This window comes from Lagopus muta, chromosome Z (genome assembly GCF_023343835.1).
Source record: "Lagopus muta isolate bLagMut1 chromosome Z, bLagMut1 primary, whole genome shotgun sequence".
In the NCBI taxonomy this organism is placed as follows: domain Eukaryota; kingdom Metazoa; phylum Chordata; class Aves; order Galliformes; family Phasianidae; genus Lagopus; species Lagopus muta.
In genome coordinates this window covers 24,098,445-24,124,826 of record NC_064472.1, presented here as the reverse complement: position 1 = coordinate 24,124,826, position 26,382 = coordinate 24,098,445, and the positions used below count along the sequence as shown (strand labels likewise).

The 26,382-nt window shown below is 38.2% G+C and overlaps 2 protein-coding genes across 13 annotated transcripts in view; one reads left to right on the top strand and one right to left on the bottom strand.

Moving 5' to 3' along the window:
- PDE8B (phosphodiesterase 8B) overlaps positions 1-1,247 on the top strand; it is a 76,593-nt gene extending 75,346 nt beyond the window's left edge. For all 11 annotated transcript variants that reach the window (XM_048931759.1, XM_048931760.1, XM_048931763.1 and 8 more), the window contains one exon: positions 182-1,247. In XM_048931759.1, coding sequence (XP_048787716.1) covers positions 182-297 — 116 coding nt within the window. In that variant the 3' untranslated portion in view covers positions 298-1,247. The remainder of the gene's footprint in view (positions 1-181) is intronic.
- WDR41 (WD repeat domain 41) lies at positions 1,227-24,873 on the bottom strand. 2 transcript variants are annotated; one of them, XM_048931780.1, is made up of 13 exons: positions 24,743-24,873; positions 21,426-21,541; positions 16,978-17,026; positions 15,957-16,088; positions 15,544-15,606; positions 14,926-15,037; positions 13,466-13,528; positions 12,170-12,280; positions 11,106-11,290; positions 8,658-8,779; positions 7,702-7,790; positions 6,070-6,200; positions 1,227-4,778 (listed from the first exon to the last, which is right to left on the bottom strand). In XM_048931780.1, the coding sequence occupies exons 1-13, from the start codon at positions 24,791-24,793 to the stop codon at positions 4,626-4,628; spliced, it is 1,377 nt and encodes a 458-aa protein (XP_048787737.1). In that variant the 5' UTR covers positions 24,794-24,873; the 3' UTR covers positions 1,227-4,625. The 2 variants fall into 2 exon arrangements, with proteins under 2 accessions (XP_048787737.1, XP_048787738.1); XM_048931781.1 differs by lacking the exon at positions 1,227-4,778 and adding an exon at positions 4,793-5,279.
- Positions 24,874-26,382: the final 1,509 nt, after the last annotated feature.

The window sequence follows — 26,382 nt, the reverse complement described above, 5'->3', positions numbered from 1 at the left end:
GAATAAATGGCTAAACTCCTTATAAACTAAGAAGGGGATTCATTTGAAGGAGAAAGACTGAAAAAAAATCTTTCCCTGTTAGCATTAACTTACAAGAGATAGGAGAATGCTGGTTTTAGACAAGGCTGGGCTGTTCTGCTGTACTTTTTGTACACATAGCAAAATTGTTCCTCTGTTTCAGCATTTGCACACCTGCCTGTTTTGATGCAACACTTGGCCAATAACTACAAACACTGGAAAATGCTGGATGAGTTAAAATGCAAGAGTCTCAGGCTTCCATCAGAAAACAACAACTGACACTAAAACAAGAAAAACAGACCTCCCAGTCTACCAGTTCCACTGTGAATTGCTTACTAACTTGGATACAACGGGGATAGTGTTTCCTTTCAAGTGAAACTAGACTGTTTGTGAAGAACAAAGTATTTTATCTACCATTTTTAAGCTTCTCTGAATTCCACACAAAAATATTTTCAAAAAGGCCATAAACAAGTGCACTTTGGAAATATCATTTTATGGCAGATAAGGTACTTCCAAAACTAATTTCTAGTAACAAACATGTTGAATCTTGAATCAAATGCAACTGTATCCGCTAACGCTTCACACAGCTGTTTCTCAGAAACAGGTAATCTAGTCACCAGGAAAATAGTAAGTTGAAAAACAACCATAAACACTTCTCAGTTACCTAGCATAAATTTGCTCCAATTCTGCCAATGTTCTTTAGCTCTTTCAACCACAGCTGTAGAGAGAGCATGCACAGTAGAACAAGTAAACCTCAAGAAACTGGGCACACTAAAAACAAACCCAGCACCGTTAAAAGCAAAACTTTCATTACAGACAATGTAAACCTGCCCTTCCTTTTCTATATAAGAAGTGAAATTCCCGTAAATTGGTTATACAGCGGAGGAAAATAAGCAAGTTCTGTGTAATTGGTGCCATCCACATTTTTCTTTGCCATCTTAGATGTTAACATGTGATACTTTATCAAGTTTTACATATAAACCGTTGTGGCAGTTGATTGACATCTCTTTTTATAATGTGATGGTTGTACATGGTCATCAATTTTATTAAACTGATCTAAGCTTTATGACAAGCCATATATTATGCCACATACTTATCAGATGAACCTTCACCTCTAAAAAAAAAGTTTCCAGGTTATAATTTATAACAGCATTACAGTTTGTACTGCTTCTTCCTTCCTAACAAAATGCTGCTTTGTTTGGTCATGTAAAAAAAAAAAAAAAACAAAACCATAACATTCCAAAAGCTGTAAATAAGTCAGAAAGCAGACATAGTTTTTCATTGGTTTTAAATATGAAATTTATGCTAAAGCTTCCTAAGCACAAATGTGTATTTTTGTACATCTCATTTTAACCACATGCAGACCATAAACATGAGTTCAGATTTTAGACTGTTCTCAGATTATTCAGTTAAAAATGGCAGAACTGCTGATTTTTAAACACTTTGCACTGCGGGCAAAAGCATCAAATCAGTGACTTGAGTTGAAATGAAGGGTCTCCAGGCAGACTCTTTTCCACACCCTTACACTGTATCTACAACTGAACTAAGAAAGAAATATAAGGAGCTTCGATAGCTGTGGAAGAAAAGTGACCGTGATTGTTTACTGCAGGTAGCTTATGTAATGTGCCAACCTTTTTTGTATGTTTTGTACCAAGTTTGGAAAACAAAATGAAACATTCATAAAATGTATGTGCAGAAAAAAAATGTATATAAGGTATATTTTTGTTAGAATTGTAATAGAATCATACTTTTGGTTGCTATGTGTTAAAATGCTGCACTGTGTATATTTGAAGAATGGTGTTTCTGGTGAAAGATATATAGTAAGAAATAATGAATATATATGCAACATTTTTTCAATGGATTTTTATTCAGATGAGTTGAACCTCTTTTTTATACAGTAAACTGCTTTTACCATTCCTTTATCTAGAACTAGTGCTCTCAGTGGTTGTATCTTAACTATTCCAATGACTGAATGCTCACTGCAGCATGCATTAGAGAAAAGAATTTAAACTTCCAAAACTTTGTCCTCTTAATTTATTAAATGCTGTAAGATCATACTGCGTAACTGTAAGACCATAACCATGTAAAACATTTCAGTTCAGTATTGTCATAGCTCTGTTACACAAAGAGGAATGTCAATGGTAGAAGGGACGTAAGAAATAAAGTTCAGTCTCAGTACCCGAGTTAAAGCATCAATGTGAAATATTTGTTGCCACATCCTGTGTATTTTTTTTACCCAAAGTAAAAAAGTAATTCATGTGGAGTATTACTCCTCTGTAAGAGTAGAAGAAATAAGCATGAATTGATCTTTATGTACCACTTTTGTCAGACTCCTACCTCCCCAGTGACTAAGTCTGTTGCTTCATACTGTTATCAGTACATACATACTTAAATTGCCTCTTTTCTCTGTATCGATATTAAGGCTATTTCTGACAAAGACATTTACTTTCACAAGAACATACAGAATTCTGCTTTACTGAGATCTGGAAAAAGAAATTTAAAAGGAATCATAAAAACAATGAAACGCCCGTTGCCCTCCAAACTTTTCACCAGCTTTGCAGCCCTCCTTTGGACACTCTCCTTGTGTCATTACAATGGCATCCAGTGCAGGAGGTGAGGCCGCAGAGCACAGAGCAGAATCATAGAATCATAGAATCACCAAGGTTGGAAAAGACCTAAAAGATCATCCAGTCCAACCGTTCACCTATTCCCAATAGCTCCCACTAAACCATGTCCCTCAACACAACATCCAGCCTTTCCTTGAACACCCCCAGGGTCGGTGATTCCACCACCTCCCTGGGCATCCATTCCAGTGCCTGACCACCCTTTCTGAAAAGTAATACTTCCTGATGTCCAGCCTGAATCTCCCCTGCCGTAGCTTGAAGCCATTCCCCCTGGTCCTATCACTAATGACACGAGAGAAGAGGCCGACCCCCAGCTCACTACAACCTCCCTTCAGGAAGTTATAGAGAGCAATGAGGTCTCCCCTGAGCCTCCTCTTCTCCAGGCTGAACATTCCCAGCTCCTTCAGCCTCTCCTCATATGGCCTGTGTTCCAGACCCCTCACCAGCTTTGTTGCCCTCCTTTGAACACGTTCCAGGGCCTCAATATCTTTCTTGCAGTGAGGGGCCCAAAACTGGACACAGTACACGAGGTGCGGCCTCACCAGTGCTGAATATAGGGGAACAATCACCTCTCTGCTCCTGCTTGCAACACTGTTTCTGATGCAAGCCAGGATGCCATTGGCCTTCTTGGCCACCTGGGCACACTGTCGGCTCATGTTCAGCCGAGCATCAATCAATACCCCCAGGTCCATTTCCTCTACGCAGTCCTCCAGCCACACCGCCCCAAGCCTGTAGCGTCACCTGGGGTTGTTGTGGCCAAAGTGCAGGACCCAGCATTTGGCCTTGTTGAAACTCATCCCATTGGCTTCAGCCCAGCTCTCCAGCCTGTCCAGATCCCTCTGTAGGGCCTCGCTACCCCCAGGCAGATCCACACTTCCAGCCAATTTGGTGTCATCTGCGAATTTACTGAGGGTGCACTCGATGCCCTCATCCAGGTCATCAATAAAGATATTGAAGAGGACAGGCCCCAGCACCGACCCCTGGGGAACACCACTGGGTCGCCAGCTGGATTTGACTCCATTCACCACCACTCTCTGTGCCCGGCCCTCCAGCCAGCTCCTTACCCAGCCAAGAGTGTACCCATCCAAGCCTCGGGCTGCCAGCTTCTGCAGGAGAATGCTGTGGGAGACAGTGTCAAAGGCTTTGCTGAAGTCTAGGTAGACCACATCAACAGCCTTTCCTTCATCCACCAGATGGGTCACTAGATCATAGAAGGAGATCAGGTTGGTACAACCTGAAGGAGATCAGAGTGGCACAACCCCTCGCCTCGCTCACTGGGCCTGGTGCACTCCAGGGTGCAGTTGGCCCTTGGGCTGCCTGAGCACAATGGGGAAAAAGAGCCAAAGAGGAACTTCCTCTCCCACTTTGTACGTCAGTTGTACGGAGTGCAACACTCGCTGAGGAACGCTATCTGAAACAGTGCATTAGAGACTCATGAGCAGATGAGGCTAACATGCTTTCATCCTCACATGTGTAGTAACACATACCCAAAAACATGCTATAACCATCTGTAATCCAATCTCTTTCCCTCCCATAGGATAGCCATCTCAAGAAAAAAACATGCAGTTCAAGATTTAAAGCTGACTTCACCTTCCTGAATATAAAGTGAAACATTACTCAACAATTTCTCCATTCTCTTTTTGTTTTTTAATGCCATTTGGGGTTCCAAATTCGACTCACAAAAGCAGGGAAAAATACAGCCTAAAATGTTATTGTTCTCTGCTCTCCCTTATGTTGAGACTTATGAAAATATTTTACATCCTGAAAATCCCCAGTAAGGACTGCACCTCCATGACAGACAAATGAATTCAATGAGTACACTATGCAATGACTAACTTGAATCAATCACACTTCATGGTAGACATCATAGTGGTGTTATATCAACTCCAGTGTAGGTTAACCCACAGTAAGACTGCAGACTTTCCTTCACATTCACATTTAATGTATATCCAGTTATGCATATTTAGCCTGTATTCAAGCAATTTAAAATTTTGGTTGCAGATCACCATTTTGTGCCAGTTTCTGAAATAACGTTAAACTGCGGAGTCTAGATTCGCGTTCACCATCCTTCCACAAAATAATGAGATGGTCAGCAGAGCATGTAACCAGTCCCAGTTCACTGAAGTACAGGAACATCTGCAATGAAACCATTACGATTATTATGACACTCACATGATATTATCAGCTGGCTTAAATGTTCAGTGTAACCCTGGACTGGAAAAGTACATGTGCCTGAAAAGGTTCTGTTCAAACATTAGGTATTCAAAGTTACAACATATTTTCTGTATGTTTGAGATGTCATAAAATGTCTGTATGAATACAACCCTTAAATAACACTTTGCCCTGAAAGATTGCCATGTGAAGAAGGAAGTAAAGCTTTACAGATAGAGAAGCTAAGGTGCAGCAACTTGAATAAAACCTTTTCTAAGTCAGCAGTAGAAGGGGCATGAGTTGCATGATCTCTGTCATACAGTTTCTGCTCAGAAATAGAAGCCACTGTATCGTTCATTTGACTACACAGTACCACACTACAACACAAGCTACTCCCACCAGGCCTGGAGGAATCAAGAATAAATACCTCTTCAGAGACATTGGCATGCACCTGGTCACACACAGAGGGCAACAGGCCAGTGAGAACTGTAATATACGAGAAATATAGAAGTAGTGGAGAAATTCCACAAGAGCAGTGGAGCCAGTAAGTAGTGATCCCTGACTTCAATGATCACAAGGCTGCCTTTCATCAGCTAACATTTCAACACAGCATTCAGTGGAACAAGGCCACACAGAGACATCATGGCATGCTTGCAGTGCTCTGCCCTCTCAAGATACTGAAGAGATTTGTCTGGAGAAAGAACCAAGATTGTGTACAGCCTATTTTCCCCAGGAACAGCCAGTTATTAGCTCTGTGATTCCAGTAAAATACACAAGCCAAGCACGCATCTTTGACCATCACATTTCATCCACACTCAACATCAACTTGTACACTCAACTTGTACAGACTGTAAACTTAAGATGAAATTTTGAATAAGCATCCAGTTCCCAGTTGTACTGTTTGCAGTCTCCAAAAGAACCCAATATCCTACCATATTTTCCATAGCATTTTTGTACAGTCACAGATTTCATGCATCTGTCACTGTTCAAGCTCTGATGAACTTTGGATTACTAATATTATCATTTTCATACTGTTCTACATATTCCACACAATCAATGTGTCTATTTATTAGTTGCTAAAACTCTGATGAATTTAGAAGGACCTAAAGCCCAAGACTCCCATACAGCTTCATAGTATGATGAAGACATTCCCAGCCTCCTGACCTACAGAGTCAAAAGTTACAGCTTTTTAAAGAACATAAGTATTACATAAGTTAACATAAAATTACATAAGTAAATGAAATTCTTTTTTTTCATCCTACTAAAACTGGCCTACCTGTACAGCTGATGAATGACCAATCAGATCACCAACCAGCTCCAAAAAATGCATAGGTGTATTCTCCTGCACCTTCTTAGCTTGGTTTGCCTGCTTGTTTGCCCTTCCAAATCCCCACATGTTGAAGAACCCTGTAGGGAAAAAAAAAAAAAAAAAAAAAAAGTTTTCTTTTGGAAAACAAACAAACAAAAAGCAATTTTTATTTCCATTAGCTAAAAAGAAAGCTTTGAGAGTTGCCTGTAATCTAGAAGTAGGACAGTCTGCATGGCAAAGTAACTGAAGCATTGTACTGCACAGCATTTCTGAATCAGAATTACTCATTTTTATGGCAAACACATATTTTGAATCTTGTTATAATGTGGCAAATTTTGCATTACTCACTTGGATAAGAAAATACATGTATTCAGCAGAAAATCCAGAAGATGCTTAAATGAACTAACTGAATGGCAAAGGCAGATACAGGACAGTGATGCTCTGTTCTGCTAAACTGCCCAGCTGTCATTTGTGCTCACAAGAGAAAAATGAAGTGCTGATCTCGTCCATGTGTGTCCTCCACTGCACCTTAGAGCACTGCACACAAGTAGCAAGCAAGTTTTTGGTGCTGAATTGCCTGCTTTAATACCACTTACTCACTTCTCATTTAGTCTTAAAATCATCACCCAAAATGTTCAACAATAATCCTCCACGCATTCCACTTAGATACAAGAAAATACATACCTGAAGAACTGTGTAATGACATTTACAGAATGAGAAAGTTTGAGTTCTGTACACAGTGAAGTTCCGTCTTCATTCCTAACCCATCCTTCAGGCCTATCAGCAGACACAAAGAAGTGTGCTAGGCCAAGGCCTTGGTACAAGGCAGATGACAGGGGAAATGAACAACTACTTAAGGGATTCCTCAGAATGAAAATAGCACAGCAACAGCAGGCTAGCCATCCCACTATGGCATATGGTTTCTCTGAAACCTAGGTCCGGTTATCAAAGTTAAATATTTCAAACATGAAAACACATCACAATAAGCAGCTGAACTGCACAGACCAGCTGTCATCAGCAATACTGAAGCAGGACATTCCTGAAAGCCAACCCAGAAGGCAAAAAGATTTGCAATTAGAAAAAAATATTAGAAAAACATCTTTATAACAGTTCTATCAGTCAAGCAACAAGACCCTGGGGCTGTATGCACTTGAAGTTGGGACAATCTCAAAGTGAGTCCGAAGTTCAAGGAAGAGATGTAGAAATCTTTTTTTTGTGCCAGCTGTTCATTTCCAAGTTAGTCTTTAACCTTTTTTACAAAGTCTTGCAACTTACTTTTGGCAGGTAGAGTACCCAGTACAAGGAGATGTGAATGAAAGTTTGACAGGAGAGACAGTAATTTTTGTTAGACCAGCTAATACAAGTCAAAACTGAAATAAGCTTTATGGCACAGAACTGCTCCAGTAGGACCTTCTAAATTCTCAAATCAGATTTTAGGTGGCTGGGATGCCCAATGTCTTCTCTGGTTCCCCTCCCACATCTGTCCCAGTGATTGAATACATGACATTGTCTCGTCTTAAAAAGCCTTCAAGCTTTTGTACACCTGAATAGAGTTCTCTGATTTTCTAAATGCTGTTTTCACCCACACCCCAAGCAAACCTGTTGGAACTGGTTCATTTGGCAGCTGCTGCTTTTCTCGGAGCTCCCAAATGCGTACACTGCCATCTTCTGAACAGGATATCAGCTGCCTGTCAAAACAGTTGATAGGCAGTACAAGCATGGATACAAATAAGCTGTATCTGTAGCAGGACAAACTATAATGGACTTGAAACATAAATGGAATATGTATGTTTTCAAACTTAAAAAAAAAAAAAAATCACACTAAAACACGTCTACACTCTGCAAACACACAAGATGACTTCAGCAAGCTTTCTTTCATTAACCAAAACCATATTATTTATTGAAACAGAACATAAGGAAAAATAGCCTTTTTCACTACACATAAAGGATGTGCTTAGAAAAATGTGAATTTTCAAAATCAAGACCCCCATTTTTAGCTTCTGACAGAATTTTGCTCCATCAAACTTAAAAATAAATGGATTTAAAAAACGCAACTCCTAGATAACATTAAAAACTTGTCATATATGTAATTTTTGTTAATTTTTTTTTTTAACTTGGCAGTCCAAAATAAGTTCTAGCCAGAAATTCCACTTTAATGAAAGAAGGCTGGAAGTTGTTATTTTTTTGCTAAAATATTTTGTTAGTTCTGGTAAATAATTTTCATTAAATATCTAAGATCTGCCATAGGTCTTTGCTTTATATAAGTAAAACACCATTAAGCTGTATTTCCCAATGTAGACAGAAGTGTTTATGAATACTGACTTTGAAAATAGCCAAGATATTTTATTTTGAATCTGTCCATCAAGCACACTGGATTAGTTATTTCACATTGAATTTCGAAAATAAAATCAACAAGTTCTACCCAGTAAAAGCAGATCAAGCTAAAGATTAAGTCCCTGTCCTAGAAATTAGATGTAGCTTTGTAGACTGTATCTAGCCACTCTGCCAAGTTTTGAGCTTCTTTACTGCAGGACAAAATGTACCATGACTTGTACCTGTTTGGAAGCATCTCAATGTGCAGTACAGAAGAGTCGTGAGCAGTTCTCTGGCAGGCAATCACACGCTTCATTTGAAGATTATATACGTATATGCCTTTCCCAACTGCAGCATACACATACTGGAAAGAAAATTCAATGGAACAACTTATAGAAACAGACAGTGAAATATCACCCTGTGTGTTATGGATTTCCAGCAGGCCTTATGATATCATCTAGTCAGCATTACACGGCTAGTTTCTGTACTCACGTTAACTGCTTTATCCTAAGCACATGGAAACAGCAAGTTTCAGAAAAAAAGATGGATCTTTTGGAAGAAATGAGAGATACTCTACTATAAGGGGTTATTTAATTTCAGTACTTTCATCCTCTGTCCTACAGTCTAAAGAGAAACCAGGAATACCAACAAATTAAAACATTTCTACAATTAAACGTTTATATACTTACACTAAAAGTATAGCTCTGTGTTTTAGCAAACCCTATTTTTCTCAAGGAGTAGTGAGAATCCAGAATTCTGAGAATTTCAGGAGAAATCTGAGAATTCTGCATTTATCGTTTTTGTTTTGTTTTTAATGTAATGAATCTGCACAAAACAGTCTTACCCAAGGATACAGGCTCCACTCCCATATATTACACAATACTGTGAAGACCAGTAAGCATTTTATATGCAATGTTCTCCTTCAGTACAACGCAGGGATTCCATCTGACAACCACCACGGTTCTAAGAAGCCAGAAATACCTTGCATGTCATTGGAACTGGATCTTAGTTTGGGTTCAGGGAGTTTTTTTGCTTTGTTTTATTATGTACACCTACAATGAGAGCTCTATCACCACTGAAATTCTGAAAAGTCTTTCCATTAGTTTTTTCCATTTTGAGACACACTCTTGACTTTTTTTTTAGCTTCCATGTATGCTCTACTAAACGCGCTCTTCACAGAAAACCTTCTTTTACACCAGCCCTGGTAAAATTGTGGTCATTAAAAACCCCAAGAAAATAAGAAAATAAATAAGACGAGGAAGCATGAACGGTACACTGATGTTAACAGGCAGGAGAAGCAGACACCAGGACAGGAGGTGCACTCCTTAGCACACTTCTTTAGTATTGCCAAACCTTTACCATCCCACTGGATTCTGAATGGTGCTATGCATGCAAACGCGGCATCAAATTAGACAAGCTCTTCTTCAGCTAACCAACTACCTAGTCTGCCAACAAAGCTCCTAACAGAGAATCTGTCACTGTAAAAAATATGTAATTAAAAAAAAAAATAATAGTAATGAAGAACTGTGTACTGCTTTTAGATAGCAGGTAACAAAGTAATTGATCAGAGGAATACATTTCTAATACATTTCTAATACATTTCTTCTCCACTTTTTTTGGTAGGAACTTTACAAGACAAAGACAGATCTCCCCTACAACCTTCTCTTTCAGGATGTAGGAAGAAAAGGCGATTCTAGTGCTACCATTCAAACCTCACAATAGAAATACAGTTCAAAATTCTGCAGCAATCTGTGTTTAGTTCAGTTCCATGAACGGAAGAAAGTTCTCAGCAGACTTAGATTCCACCCCATTCAACACTTTAAACTGCTTCTGAACTTCCCAAAATTCCTTTTCTCCTATAAGCTCCATTTTGTGCATTCTTTGAGCAAGGAGTCAGAATGCTTTGAAGCCAAGTCACAGAACTCCTCCTGAAGAAGACTGGCTTTTTATTCCTCAGCACTGACAACAGAACGACATGAAACCCTATGTTTAAACACAGGTACATCTCTCTCCTTCCATTCCCACTCAATGTTTCTATTTGCAATATTTTTGAGAATGCTCTTTCCATAATCATGCAAGACCCCGAATGATGACTTTGCCCTCAGGCTGCATTCAGGCTTTCCCAATTTTCCTTCTGTTATAGCTTACACCTTCAAGTCATTTCCAGAAATCTTTTTCTTAATCATTCCCTTGCAATACACCTTCATGCTCCAGAACAGAATCCCACTATACTCCAACAATGAAATACTTTTTCCTTTGTCACTAATAGGCAGTGACATTTCTCAAAAGTGAACAGCAATCTGAGGATTTTTACCATCTCCTCAATAACGACTGAGCTCTCGTAGGTCATCTCCAGAGTAAATGTACAAGAGATGCACTGTTTTGAAAAATGTCATTCCAGAACCATAACAAAAAAGATGTACACCATCAGAATGTTGTGGGTTTTTTTTTTCTAGTGGTACTGCAAACAGCTGATTTTTCAGTCAAAAAATAGTTGTTGAAACAGTCCATAATGTTAGCTCCCATACAGCCAACACCCTACAATCTGCAGTAAGCACAATGACCAAAATCTGCACATGAAAATTGTGCCCATTTTAAAGAAGTCTATCAAATTGCTTAAAACAGCAACGAAACTGAAAACACAGAACATTTGCCCCTTTCAGTAGTTTGCACAGCTTAAGAATCCTTACCTCGTCATCAGATGCTAAGTGTTGAACTGAAGTTTCATTTGGACTTTGGGATAGTTTTATTTCTGTCCGTGCATCTGGTTGGACAGAAGAGTCCCAGAAGTTGCACTCAGATGCCTGCTTTGTCCAATCAAGTGCATCCCAAACTATTAACTCACCCACATGAGAACCTGTTGCAAAAGTCAAGTCTAGAGGGGAAAAAAAAATAAAAAATCACATTGAGATCATATTACTTTAAAACAAACAAACAAACCCATCCATTTCAGACGAGGCTACAGTCCTACACAACAAAAAAGATTATGTTAGCATAAAGCTATATGCAGAATGCAGTCACTAACTGACTGAACAAAATCCTCTCCCCTTTGAGAAAATTTTTTATTTGATTACTTAGAACAGCTGAGGCAATTGAAAGGAGATGAGCTCTCTCCTGTAAAATCAGAACTAGCAAAGAGGGCATTCACTTGCTGCAAAGCATAGTATGACAAAGGCAGAGACCATCACTGATAGTATGTACAAGTATTTGAAGTTCATATGTTGCTTACATGAAAAAGCCTCTTATTCCTTTGATAAGTAGGTACATCAGTAAGCCAGAAACAACCACCAGAGAACCCAAATTTTATTCACTCCATCTCTGTTCAGTAGGGCCTTTGTGCCAATCTGGCTGGCACATATTAGCTAGAGTACAAATATACCCTCTGTCACAATGAGAATAACTTCTCCTGGGCTCAGAGGTAACTCAAAGAGACAGATAAGATAACAAAACAGAAGGGTAACTACAGTCTTTACCTAGGCAGAATTTCAGGCAATCCCTTGGTCCAGACAAAATAAGCAACAGAGACTGCATCATCTTCCAGAGCCTCTAAATAATGCATCTAAGTGCAGGCCTACATCTGTACCCTCTGAGCCTTTTCTACATCACAAACCTACTTGGTTTGATTTCACATTTCACTGCCTTCACAGCTACCACAGAAAGGATCACTTACTAGATGTGAAGCTTCACTCCAGTTACAAGTTTGGTCCCAACAAGAAGCATGCAGTTGAAATATTCCATCAAAACCCCTACTTACCATTGACACTGACCAATGACAAGATGTTATCTTGATGATCGACAAGGCGTTTTACTTCAAGGATATTCCAACCTTCAGACTTATCACTGGAAGCAATCAACCTAAAAATGACTTCCAAGATAATGAGAGAAACTGACTAAATAAGCTTTATCATTTGTCAGAATAAAATATAGATATGCTCAAATAAAACAGATCATATTCAGACAGACACAAATTTAAGCACATTAAAAGTGAGACAGTGCAAGATGCGCAGTACTATTTATGATCATCTCTTTAACTGCTTTCCTCATAACACAAAAATGTGAATAATTTATTACAGTGTTATTATTAAGGTCTCCTATTACAGTAGCTGTAGGGATCAAGATTTCTACTTAGTAACTTTGATATTTAGAGAAATGATCAACATCAGAAGTTGTACAAAGCAGAAGTGGAAAGAAACATCTGTATTGACAAGTAAGGTAAAAACAATCGCTGTCTCAAAGACTTATTAAACAAAAGGATGAAATACTCTGTAATATCGCAATCAAAGTCTCCAGGAATTAAGACTTCCTTTTAATCAGTCTTGGAATTTCTTTTTTGCTATCTCAAAGGCATGTCAGAACCGAGGGAACTTCAGACGGAAGTTTATGCTGTATACCAAAGTCTAAACAAAAGAAGACTATTTCTAGTTTGCTCCCAACTCTTTGATCACACTATTAGATTTTTTTTTCTCATCCAAGTATTTAATAATATCAGGCAAAATCTGTTGTTTTGTGGACTCGTTGCTACACTTTATCTCCTGAAACTTTTTCTACATTTTGGCATTTCAACAGTTTCATAAAACACTTCCAAAAGGCTCCCCACAAACAGCTAGCAGATGATTTACAGTTTGCATACATAGAAAAGCTTATCTCTAAGCGAGTATCAAAAATGACCATATCATCTCCTTGCAGCTTTGGATATTGTTTTATTGGCAATACTGCACTCTGTATCTTAGGAAACAGAGTTCCTAGGCACTGAACAGGTACGAAAACAAGTTCCAGACCAGAAGGACAAATGCAGATATCCACAATCAGATCTGGACAGGTGGCATTAATAATACTAAAAGAATGCATTGACCATTTCTCAATGAAACTCCTGAAGGAGACAAGTACTATCTGCTTTATTATCAAATAAAGAAAAACATAGGAAGGTTGCCAATTACATCTTAGTACCTTTCACTTTTCCTATACAACTCCAGCAGCGTTCTGAGTACAGGTATCTCTGATAAGCAATGACAGAGGATACTAAGACCTAACAGAAATCCAGAATACTCACTTAGCTCTTTGCCAACAGCAGCCGCAACACAGTTTTTAGGCAATTCAACCAAAGCACTAATACCTTTGAAAAATAAAGGAAATAAGGGAGAAAACAGTATTTATTGACCAAAAGTAAACATAGTTAGCTGATAAATCCTTTGCAATAATGCTTTTCATAATTTTTTGTCCACATACAAATTACTAGCAAAACAAAATCATACTGCATGAAGCCAAAGTAAAAACGCAACAGAAGTGAACAGATTACTTCAGATGGGAGAAGAGTTCGGTTCAGAAACCAGCAGAATTCTTAGCACTGCACTTGACATAGGAGCTAAAGTTCCTACAAATCTTTTTATTTTAAGTAGTGATAAGATGTATATGCCCTAATGCTGGACAACACAAAGGATACTGTGGTAATTATGAGACTTTAAATATGAGTTGTTGAAGTTATTAGATACTGATATGGCCACACTATACATGAGATTACAATATTATGCAGAGCTAGCTGAAGCATAACTCTGCACAAGAGAAGATGTCCAGCTTACTGTTATCCTGCTTTTGTTCCACATACACATCCCAAAACCTGTGTTGTCACATTAATACGGGAAAATTCCCTGAAGAATAAAACAGTCTCTTTCTTCTCCCAAAAAGGAAGCAAGGGATCAGGAGAGCCAACGCAGCACATTCCATTGGTCAACGCTACATACAAAAGTTTACATAGCACTCTATGCTACCAACTACAAACACCAATGAGAACTAATATTTGGTAGGATACTTTGCATCAAACCTAAAGAAATACTGGTATTCTCAAAGATTCAGAAGGGTTTTACTTACGGCTATTACTTATATGACAAAAATAAGGAAAATTAACAGCTTCGTAGCTATCTTTGTAAAGCATAGCAATAATGTGTAACTATTTTCTTTGCACAGCTAGATAATATAAGGTTATTAACAGAAAAGCATGAATTCGAGGTTTTGATAGAAATACAGTAAATATAATCTGATCTCAACCTTCTACAAAAAAAAAAAAAAAGCACTGATTCTTAATAATGAAAAGAAATTTCACTACTCTACTTCTAATACCATTAAGTTTTAAATAGAAATAATAAAACTCCAGCTCCTTCACAGAGGAAGTGAAAGGATCTGGCCCCAATTACAGCAAATGCATGCAAGTCAGCAATAGAGGGTACAGCCCTCTAAGATTTCAAGTTAACTGGAACACTTTTATTGCAAAATATTTAGAGTAACTGTAAAGTATTACACTTACTAAGGTTTGACATACTCTAAAATTCACGTAGCACAGGAGACTAAAAGCAGTCTTAATTTTGAAATGATTACGTTTGACATTTTTAAAAAGTGGCTCTAATACATAATGTTATCATTAAAATTAAAGAGAATTTGCCAAGTTGGTTTTGCATCATTATACAGATCCATTTTACTTGCACTTTAACGGCTATAATGAGTCATTTACATTTTTACCTGCATCAGTAAGATGACTGGTCTTACACAAGAGATCTAATTTTCGGTTCCAAACACATAGATCACTCCCTCCAGACAACCATACATCCAGTCTTTGAAGGACTGTCAAACACTGCAGAATAAAAATCAGATATATGCCCCCTGCAAAAGTTCTGCAGGGAATTTTTCACTAACGTGACTGTGAGCTTAGCTAGATGAACCTGCAAGTACTATGAAATACAGTACTAAATGTCAGTTTCTTGAGAAATACAGAATTAATTACATACTGTATGTTACATTTTTTTCTATCAACAATGCAAGATCTGATCTCTAATGATATTTTCAATTAACATTCAAGAATAGTTTGATTCCTGATTGCCTTTTCCAATGCAATAACAAAACAGAGGTACAAAATCACCCTTAATCTATAGCCTTTCAAAAACAAAATTGAGGAATTCAAAGTTCCAGAAAGAAATTAAGAACTTCTTAAGAACAGCTCTCAAGCAGTCACTCTTAAAGGGTTACATCTTCTAAAATTACACTGTTGTTCATTTAAATACACTTGCCCATAGGAAGACCCACACGGAAAAGATTACTGTGCACAAAAAGACAGGCAGACTTAGGGTTTCCTCAGCTTACCTTTACAGTCGAATGGAAACATGACACTTTTTGCACCTGTCTGCCAGTAGTGCAGTCCCAAACCTGACTTAATTCATTAAGGAAATTGATTTTATATATTTATTATAACTGCTGGGTTTTTAACTAAAGGAGAGTCTGGGATATAGATACGCAGAAACTCAGTCTTACAGCTTCAGACTGTCTTTTCAAAAGGCCAAAATGACATGCTAATAATTGCCTATCATTAAGATTCATTTGCCTAGTAGGGATTACATCTAACTGTGAGCAATGACTAGAAAAAAATCCTAGTTTGATCCAACTATACATACTGCTTTACCAGCCAATAAATTCAAACAACACATAGCCTCTGTAAATGCTTCCAATAAAAACAAACAAAAAAAAGAAGTTCAAAACCTCTCCAGATCCAAGGATACAATAACTGTTCTATCAGCTGATGCTGTTAAAATCAAATGACTGTTTTCTTCAGAAGCATCTGATGAAAAAAATGGTGCTATAGCTGTAATCTTGTGTGTGTGACCATGAAGTTCAAAAAGTTTCTCTCCAGTCTGAAAAATAAGAACAGGGAAAATTAAGGGTAAAACTTGGATTAAACCTGTAGTGATACATGACACAGGTACCAAAGTACTTTCGAAAACAAAAATTTCTAAGAGTCTAAAATGTCAATTTCCAAAATCATTTATGGTTTCACTTCACTAGACCTTCAACACTTCCCAAGATCTTACTTTGTTAAAGTTAAGTTAAATAACATATTAAGTACCTACATGAAGAGTATTACATAACAAATACAGTGGTTTTCACATTTACAGAGCACAATTTCCATAAGAGTTACTTTATTTTAGAAGAGTTTCAAAAATTACAATGAAATTTTTATCACAGCAAGCAAGGCCTTGCTTTGGCACTGAGTGAAGAATTTAACTATCAGTGATTGGTGTTCTTCCAATAAAGTTTTGCATTAGCTCTCCATTTAGACTCATCAGTTTTAATGCAGTTACTGCAAACAGGGCTACTAATTCTGAAAGAGTTATATCCTGGGATCTTGCCATATAATCACAGAGTCCACAGTTAGCACCTTAGTGCTTTCAGCAAGCACTGAGCATATATTAAAAGAAGAATTAGTTGCAAGTTCATATTCACTTCTGCTTTTCACATCAACACATAATTTCCCAATATGTGAAAAACCATTATGCCACCACAAAACACTTTAACTTTTAAAAATTATTTTTTTCTTATGTCCACAACACAACTTTTACTTTCCCAGTTCTTCTTTTAAAACAGTTATTTGATGAACTCCACTTCTACATTCTCAAATAGTATTTCTGATACAAACCAATGCAGGATTCTTTTATGCTAGCAGACATTCCAAATAGCTCTCAGTAATGCTTACTTCCTCTGAAACAAATCATCTACCCCCACACACACTAAAAAAGAGCAAACCTGAGCATTCCACAGAAAAATGATTCCATCATCTCCTGCAGATGCAAACCTGGTAAGAAATACAAAGTGAAACCTTGAATATATCATAATATAATGGAACAGAAGTAAAATTATACATAAAAAATATTTGAAATATTAGACTCTTGATTTTGATCTAAGGAATAAATAAATATCCATAAATCTCAATTAGTTTTCAAATTGAAGTCCTGAAGTCAGTACATTTAAATAGGGGTTTGCCAACAAAGAACAAAGCCAGAGAATTCCAATAAATACTATTATAAACAGAAGCCCACATTGCAGAACCAATTCTCTTGTTGTTTGAAAATTTAATGAAAGATTTTATATACTGAATAACCTCACAGCCTAAAGCCAAATATTATCAGTCAGAGCCAATTGACTGCATGACATCAAACAAATTAGAAACCACTCATCTGAGTTCAGCACAGGAGTAGAGGAGCTCAGTATTTACCGATACTTGGAGGTAGCTTAAAAAGCCTCCCTAAGGTCTGTATTTAAGGCACCAGCAGGGAGAGAGAAGCAATTGCCCCTTTCTACTTTGCCCTCGTGAAGGCCCCCATCTGCAGTACCGTGTACAAACCTGGGGCCCAAGTAGAGGAGGGATGTGGAGCTGTTGGGGCAGTTCCAGAGGAGAGCGATGAAAATGACTGAACACCACTTATTACAAAACGTTGAGGGAACTGGGCTTGTTTAGCTTGGAGAAGACTCCAAGGAGACCTCACCATGGTTTTCTAGTATTTAAAAGGAGCACCTGAACAGGAAGGACGCAAGCTTTTTACATGGAAAGATAGTGATACGACAAGGGGGAATGGTTTTAAATTGAGATTTAGATTAGATATGTGGAAGAAATTCACAGTGTGGTGAGGCACAGGAACAGGGTGCCCAGAGAAGCTGTGGTGCCCCATCCCTGGAGGCACTTAAGGTCAGGTTGGATGAGGCCCTGGACAGCTTGAGCTTGGGGGCAGCAGCCCTGCCCATGGTAGAGCATTGGAACTTGATGGCCTTAAGATCTCTTCCAATTCAATCCATTCTATGTTCAATGAACTAAAATGTCTACTTATGTGCAAGAAAGTAGTGAAGAAAATTTATATCACTTCTGATTTTTTTTTCTGTTGCCAGATACGAATGTTTTCATTAACTACACAGAAGTCTTTCTTTTGGACTCTTACTTTGTAGTTACACTGCCTGTGAAACCTGCTAACAAAGTAAGGCTTCTGGCAGAAAGCTGTACTCCCTCAGCCCCAATTATTTTCAAATGTCCTCATTTTTTTTTTCCCTGTTACAGTAAGAAATATGTGCTAAATATGCTTTTTTTTTTTTCCTATCTTTTGTTATATTACATTGAATCACACCTCTTCTTTGAAAAGAATATAGTGAAAAAACATCTTCCATGCGTGCCTTTAATAACAGTAATATGTCATCTTTAGTGCACTTTTAGCTGAATTACGCATTGTTTCGCCACAAGGTCAGGAACTTAATCAGACTCTCACATCTCAGCATGATCCCTTTAAATTCCAGCCGCTTTTCAACTAACGTTGGAACTGTGTGCTGCTTTACAGAATTCTGAGAAAGAAACTGGTGTTTGAAGGAAGTTTTGAGCACGATTTATCAGCATGGAAGTTAAATGCAGCGCTCTTCTGTTTCCTCTTCAACATCTAACCTGGATTTCTGTTTAAGCAGAGGTACACTGTAGGGTAGCTGACTTTACGAGTACATCCTGTTCACCCAGGTGGAGTTTCGTAGGTGACCTGATTCTTTTCCAGTCATGATCACCATCCTTTGTAACCCTGTCTGCTTCCTGAAGGAGTAAGGAATGGTCAAATGAGCAACAAAAAAAATCTATTCTTAAAATGTGTTATGAACTCTGTTTAGTTTAATGTGTCAAATGCTAGAGTATAACATGCAATTTTATCTCAGTCATTTTTTGGAAGACACTTGCTGAGTCTTAGCCTTCTTTAACAGTCTCCCAATCAATATGACCCTCACTTCATGATCAAAAAAATACAAGATAAAAGGAAAAAAAAAAACAAAAAAACAACAGCTTTCTGTTACATTTATACAGGATTTATTTAGTATCTTCAAAAACCAATCTGAGAAAATTTTCCACTCACTGGTTTTAGCTGAGCCACTGAGAAAACAAGAAAATCCTTCTGCAAAATTCTCAATAAGATGATATTATCTAAAGATCTGAAGCGTGAAACTTGGCTTACAACAGTTGACAAAAAGCACACAATGGAATAGCAGCAGAAACTAAATAAAAACATTTCAGAAGCTGAGTAACAATACTAATTTTACTGAAAAGAATCAAGTGAAAAATATTATCAGCTGTTTAACAACCCAGAAACTACAATATTCTTCATAAATAAAACCCTTGAATTACTGTTCAGCGAGGCGACTATCAAACTCCCCAAACTCTCAGAATATTAACCACCTATGTAACTTACTCCTTATCCAGATGCTATTTCACAATCTATCTTCCATGTAGCCAACCAGGCTACAGCTTTATGCTGGTTACCATTAGTTTAACTCCAGTAATTTACCTACTACCATAAAATGATGCCCAAATGATAAAAGATTTCTTTATCTCAGAAAGTGCCTGAAATCTAAGAACAGTCTGGTATTTTATTCAGTGTATGTCTTAAGAAAAATGTAACTTGAAGAAAATTTATTTTTATAACTTCTCTGAAAAGGAAGGGAAAGGACTGAGGAAAAACAAATCACAATCTTCCAGTTTTAAACGAATTTTGCTTCTGGTTAATTAGTGTAATGAAAAAATGCCATGGAAATGAATGAAATTTTCTGCTAAACAGTTGTAAATTAAGAACGAAAATTGACAAGCTAAAAATCTTCCACAGAGTGAAATATACATATATGTACATATATATATATATGTACACATATATATATATATATATTAAAAAAATATATGTATGTATATATATATGTATGTATGTATGTATGTATGTATGTATGTATGTATGTATCTTGGCGTCAGAGGACCTCCAAGCTTGGAGCAGATCTCCAAGATCATCCAGTCAAACTGTCCACCTATCACCAATACTTCCCCACAGAACATAAAATGAACTAATTGGGAAAAAAATGAACTAAGGGGAAAAGACATACCTTGCAAGTATATTATTAATATACCATTAATTACAATATTCCTCCACAAAATGCCTGTTTAACACTGTAAAGATAAAGCATAGGTAAGAGCTTGGTTTCTGTTTGTGTATTGTACTGAACGGTACACCAAATATTCCTCTGCGCATAATCCATAAACGACAATAAATACTCCTCAGAAAATAGACTCCCACCTATTAAGTAATGTAACTAGTTCTGAGGGTTTTCTATTTAATTCCTCAAGACAGATAAGAGTCATTCTGGTTACTATTGACTAAAAGTTTCATAACTTTATTCTAAGGCAGTTATTTAATTTGTCTGTTTAATGATTAGGTTAAAAGAGAGAGCATGCAAGGTTAATTTTATACTAAGAAAAATGGACCGTATTTCATTCTCCTAGACACACTTCCAAAGAAGCAAAGGTAAAATTAGTGACTTCATCTTTGCTTCATAATCAGATTTTTTTTTTTTTTTTTTAGATGACACCTTCCTTGGAATTTAACTAGTTAAAAAAAAAATAAGAACAGAACAAAGATACCAGGAAATACATGAAAAAAAATGCACAAAGTTAAAATTGCATGAGAGAGATAACGGAACTGTAAGGTTTCAAGTAAGTACAGCAAATTGAAAACAGGAATTTGGAGTAAAAATATAACATAGTGATTAGCCCCTTTTCAAATTTTAGTAGTCATTATGCACAGAATTAAACTACTGAACACTTCAAGATTTGAGAATTTCAGTTGCGTCAGTCGCAGGTCAAGTGAATTAAGCACTGGAATTTCAGAACAAAGGACAACAAATGCATTGCTTTTGACCCAGGAATAGCAATATTCAGTGAGAATACACTGTTCAATTACTACATTGAGGGGATCTGTAAGAGATGTACATTAATTTGTGGAACTGAAATACAACAAATAAACTCAAATCAAGAACACAGAACACATCAGACCACACAGGAAAAAAAAGGAAGCACTATTCTGTAATGTCTCAGGAGAAGGTATGTGTATGCATATACAGAAGGGAAAGTTCAGCCCACAAAACTATGGGCTCAATTAGCTAAAGGTGTTTCCTTCAAATAAATGAACTTGAGAAATGAAAATAACTACTTCACCATTCTTTTTTCATAAAAAGACAAACAACGGAAAAACATAATGAAACAAAAGTGTTCACCCCATGACTTTTTAAAAATAGTCTTTTCCTTACCCTTCCCCAGCAAAAACAGAGAACTGAGAACATTTCTATATTTTTAAAGCTATTATCTGAAGCATTCCAGAGAGCATTATAGAACAATTTAAGATGCAATTTCTTACCTGTAATCATCTATTTGTACAAGAAAACGTACTATATCTTGATGACCTTTCAACACAAGGAGCTCAGTGTAAGGATTTTGTACTTGTTCTTCACCAATGGTCTGTACAGACGATTTCTAAAATTCATTTAAAAAAAAACAAATTTATTTTGTGCTGTTACTTTCATCAGGTTTTTGTAACATTTAACAATGTATTTATAGCCTCATGTGCAAATGTACAGTTACATTTAAAGTTAAATTAATTTTCTAAAATAATAATTTTACTTTAATTAAGATCGCCAGAAAGGCTTATTTCTTATCACTTCAAGTAAATAATATCCTTTTAGAGTATTTTAAATCAAAATAGAGCATGTTCTGTTTGAAAAACATTTTGTACTTTGTTCACTGATCTACTGAGACAAAAAGCCAGATTAGTCACCAGCTACCACATGGAGCCAGCTACACATACCATACATTTAGTTTTCCATTAAATTACATACCCTCCTGAGAGGTTTCTGCATCTCCTGTGTATTTCACCTACCATTCAATTTTGAAGTTTTATATAAAAGACAACACCTTCAATGATGTATCTATATCTACATGTCTCATCCACTGCAACTCTATTCACGAAATACCAAAGCCAACAGCTTAAAAAAAGCATGGAGGACGATTAATCACTTCATAGAACAGCATCTACAATTACATCAACAAGACTATTAATTAAAAGCACTATAAATCATTTGGAGCAAGCTGATCATCCAGCAGGGTCAACAAAACACTGTATAAGCACTGCTGAGTTGAATAGGATAATTCTGCTAACGTCAATCATCAGTTTGCTCAATAGAAGGCAATCTCTTCGTGCTTACACTCTTTAGCATTATGAACAATTTGCTATTAGACATAACTTTTAAAAATGCCAAGGACATATAAATTACTAAGCAGTAATTCATTGACAAAATTCTTCCACTTCCTAACTTTATTACCACTACGACCGTCTGTTCTTTAAAGATATCACAGAAACTACTGTAAAACTGTAATTACTGAACACTGTAGCATAAATGAGAGATAAACCTACATGAGACAAACATCCTCAGAAACATCAATATTTTCCTGCAGGAACAACCAATTATTTTCCATTATTTCTATGTTGGTACTTCACAAGTTAAGAACAACAAAATTAATAAAAAGGGAAGGAAATCTGTGTTATATTTAAAATGAAGAGGTTGTCAAAATGCTAGTTCTTGCAGTTTCATCTTGGTTCTGTGGTATCTGATGCATTTCATGAAGCAACTGTTCCTCATTTTATGCAATTATGTGAGAATAGCAGTTCCCATTTAAAACAATGGAAGTATAGTCCTCAGAGTTATAAAGAAAAGTAGAAAAATATGAAAACTAACAGTTCGGCCATGAAAAGCAAATAAAAATATTCCTTTTCTAAAAAAAATAAAAATCTAGCATTTTTAAAATACTAAAATATCTCAGTAGCATTCAGCTGATGACATGAGCAGTACTGTAGTCAAAAGAGTCCAGCTCTTTTATTTAATAACAGAAACATGTATTCACAAAACAATTGCACCACTGCTCTGAAAAAGCCAGGACTTACAACACTAACATCCTAATTCTATATTCTGTCTTTGCTTCTTCTTCAGTATAACACAGTGACACTTCCTTTGAACCTGCCTAATTTTTTTTTTCTTCCTTCCGCTTCACCTAAGATTGCCATGAATACTGAAAGATACAGTGCTGCAGTGTGATGTAGAGAACAAGTTTTTCCTCCAGTTGTGCCATACTGCAAGCCATTCTTGCTTCAGATGTTCAGATGTTGAGATGTATCTTCTCAACTGTTAGATTATACTTGCATTCTTTCTTTGAAGAAGTCTGCTTGATGTAAACTAATTGTTAACTGAAGTCTCCTGTAGCAACACCAAGTTTTTACAAGAGAAGATTAGATGCTGACCCCAGCGGAATCCATTCCCAACTTCCAGGTTTTTATGCAGGGTCTGCAACCATCACTGCAATAATAACATTCAACACAGCTTCACAACTTTTTGATAATCCCTGTGATTAGAAGCGCTTAAAGGCGGGATGTTCAAAAGCAATCCACCAAAACTGGATACAAAAGCATACAGAGATTCTTCTGTAGTTACCCTGTACTCTGGAGCACAATAGAACAGTTTGTATGGACTATCAGGCACACACCGCGGCCATCAACATAAGAAATTCAGGACCTCGAGTCTAAATCATATACTGTGAAACTGAAAGAATGGAAAGGCTAACAAGAAATTCGTATTTCCTGAACGTAAAATTAAAAACCTTTGCCAAAGGTTTTCACTATTCTCTTAGACTCTAGTCCTTCTGCCTCTCTGAGACCGATTGAAGCCACAGCAACAAACCAAACGCAACCAGCCCAAAGCCTACTGGCTGTAATGGACTCCCTCATCTACGCTGTTCAAGTACAAAGGCAATTAATTGTTATGAAGATCATCTTCACATTGTCTGTAGCACAACATAGTGCAAAGGGGAAAATAAGCTTCCAAAAATCATCTTTATGAGTACTTATTTGTCAGTTTTCCACTGAGGGAAAATTCCATCATTCAGCACATAGAATGCAACATAGTGATATCAGTGGAGAAAAGTCCCATGGATCATGCTTATGAAACTCAAGAAAGGCAGAATGGGAGAACTCCGCTACAGTTATGCCTTGTTAAAATATGGTGAGCCTTGAATGTAGCTCAAGTTTAAACTCCAGAGAGGAGCAAACAGCAGGGGAGCTGCCTAGCCCATTTTAGCATTGCTGTTACCAACTCCTGCCCCGCACACAAATCTGCTGAATAAAACCACAGGATAGCCGAGGTTTGGGCCGATGACGCAGGTCAGTGGCACTGCCGCCGTGGTAAACACTGACATTAGAAACAAAACAAGACGCAGTCACGGCTTGCTCACGCACAGCCGCTGAAGAATGACTTCCTCGTGTCTGTCTGGCATTAAGAGTGAAAATCCCCGCAGCAGCGTTGCTAATTCCTGTTAAACGCAGGCTCGGTTCAGCATTCCTCGGGACGGGGCAAAGACGGCAGTGCCTCCCTCACACCCAGCACGACACAGAACCAACCCACACACCGGCCGTGTCAACACCGTCACGGCCCGTAGTGCTCCTTACCTCCGGGCGCCTTACCTCCGGCGCGGGGCTCACAGCGCCACCCCGCAGCACGCACAGAACGCGCAGGACCGGCTCACAGCCACCCGGCGCGGCGCGGCAGCCCCACCTCACCCCACTGCTCCCTCCCGGGGGGCTGAAGGGAGACGCCCCCCTACCAGCGGCCTTACTCGGCCCCGCCGTACCTCCGCCAGGCCCTGCGGCTCCCGGCCGCCCCCGATCAGCCAGCGCAGCATCCCACTGCCGCCGCCTCGCTGCAACTGCGGCCCAGCCCCTGCCTGCGCGCCGCCCCGGCGCACGGTTTCCCCGCCGCAGGAAGGGCCTCCTTAATCGAGCTCCGCGCCGACGAACGAGCGGGCCGGGAGAGGCCTGAACAATCGAGCGCCGAGTGCGTTGATTGCACACGGTGGCAAAGTAAAGGTCTTTCCTTCGCTAGGTTCTGATCTGCCGGCTTCCAGTTCCAGAGGAAATGCTTTACAATCTGAGAATAACAATCCCGTGTTATTGCTACCCTCTTGCCTGTTTCCTGAAATAAAAAATCCCCCGAACTGCTTGTCTCTAACATTTTCTTGCGTTTAGCAGCTTCCCTTGACTGCGGCTGCTTTCATTCTCTGCTGAGCCGCCCTGGGCTCCACGATGTCTGCGTTGAACTGGAGGATCCAACACTCTGCCCAGCCTCCAAAACAGGGCTATCCTGTCAGGTTAAATGCCGGTCTCACATCCCTCAGTCCTGCCCTCACCTCCCTTACAAATGTCTTGGAAGCCTTTAAAGATTCAAAGCTTGGATTCCAAAGGCTCAAGGAAGCAAGATTATAAATACAAACCAACCCAAAAGATTATGCAGACCCCATTTTTGGGCAGACACAGGAAGCCATGAAAGTAAAAACCCATCTGATGAGCGCTACTCACTGCCTCTGAGCCACATATTTTGTTTGCTATCCTGTTGACTGCTCATCCATGTTGTTTCAGATAATCAGTGCCCCATTGCATCCTGAGATGTATTTGAGATTTCCAAAGTACTACAGCAGGAGAAAATAGTGGCTTGCTCAGACCTGAACTAGCAGTGACAGACCTGTGTGGAAAGCATGGCAATGTCTGGGATGAAATGCCTGCATTGGCATGTTCATCAAGCACAGGGTGGCATGCAATCTGAATATTGACATTTGTTATAAGCTGTGAATTCTCCGCTGCTTCTCAGAAGACTGAAGTTGGCGTTCACCTTGAAACAATTTTAAAGAGGAGTTTACTGCTATAGCAGCACACCTCTGATTTTCTACTAAGTCACTGCAAATTTCACTGAAGCTGGTTTGTCAGCTCAGCAGCATTGTGGATTGTCAGTAAAGGGCGCAGTCACCAGGATGACTGTGTGCCTGCAGCTACACTTGCATGGGTGCCCATGGTAATATTTTGTCCTCAATAATCTGTTCTTTAACAGTCTTTCTAAATAATTTGGGCACTTGTTATCTTCTCCATTGGGCATTTAATTGCAGCTGATTTATTGGAAGGAAGCACTGTACAATGTAACACTTCTTACAGTTGTATGAGCTGTAATCTGCATATATGATATCCCCATCCCACCACCCAAAAAAGAAGGAGAGAGCACTTGGTATAATAGGAGCAGGAACCGGGAATGCTGCTTACTCAGATCAGAAACACAAACATGGATCTTCTTTCTTCTTTAATGCAGTGAGAAAAATTCACCCCTCAACTTCACTTTGCCTTTCCCATCATATCTCCCTACTTCAACCTATATTATTGTAATGGCATTCACACATTGGAAGATACAGGATTAAAAAAAACCACAGAGCTGCAATGTGTAGGATTG

Coding starts and splice junctions, on each gene's coding strand:
- WDR41 (XM_048931780.1), bottom strand. CDS start 24,793: ATGCTGCGCTGGCTGATCGGGGGCGGCCGGGAGCCGCAGGGCCTGGCG. Junction 17,027..21,425: donor GTACAAATAGATGATTACAG/GTAAGAAATTGC, acceptor ATTTCTTACCAG/GTTTGCATCTGCAGGAGATG. Junction 7,791..8,657: donor ATTGAGATGCTTCCAAACAG/GTACAAGTCATG, acceptor CTGTTTTGACAG/GCAGCTGATATCCTGTTCAG.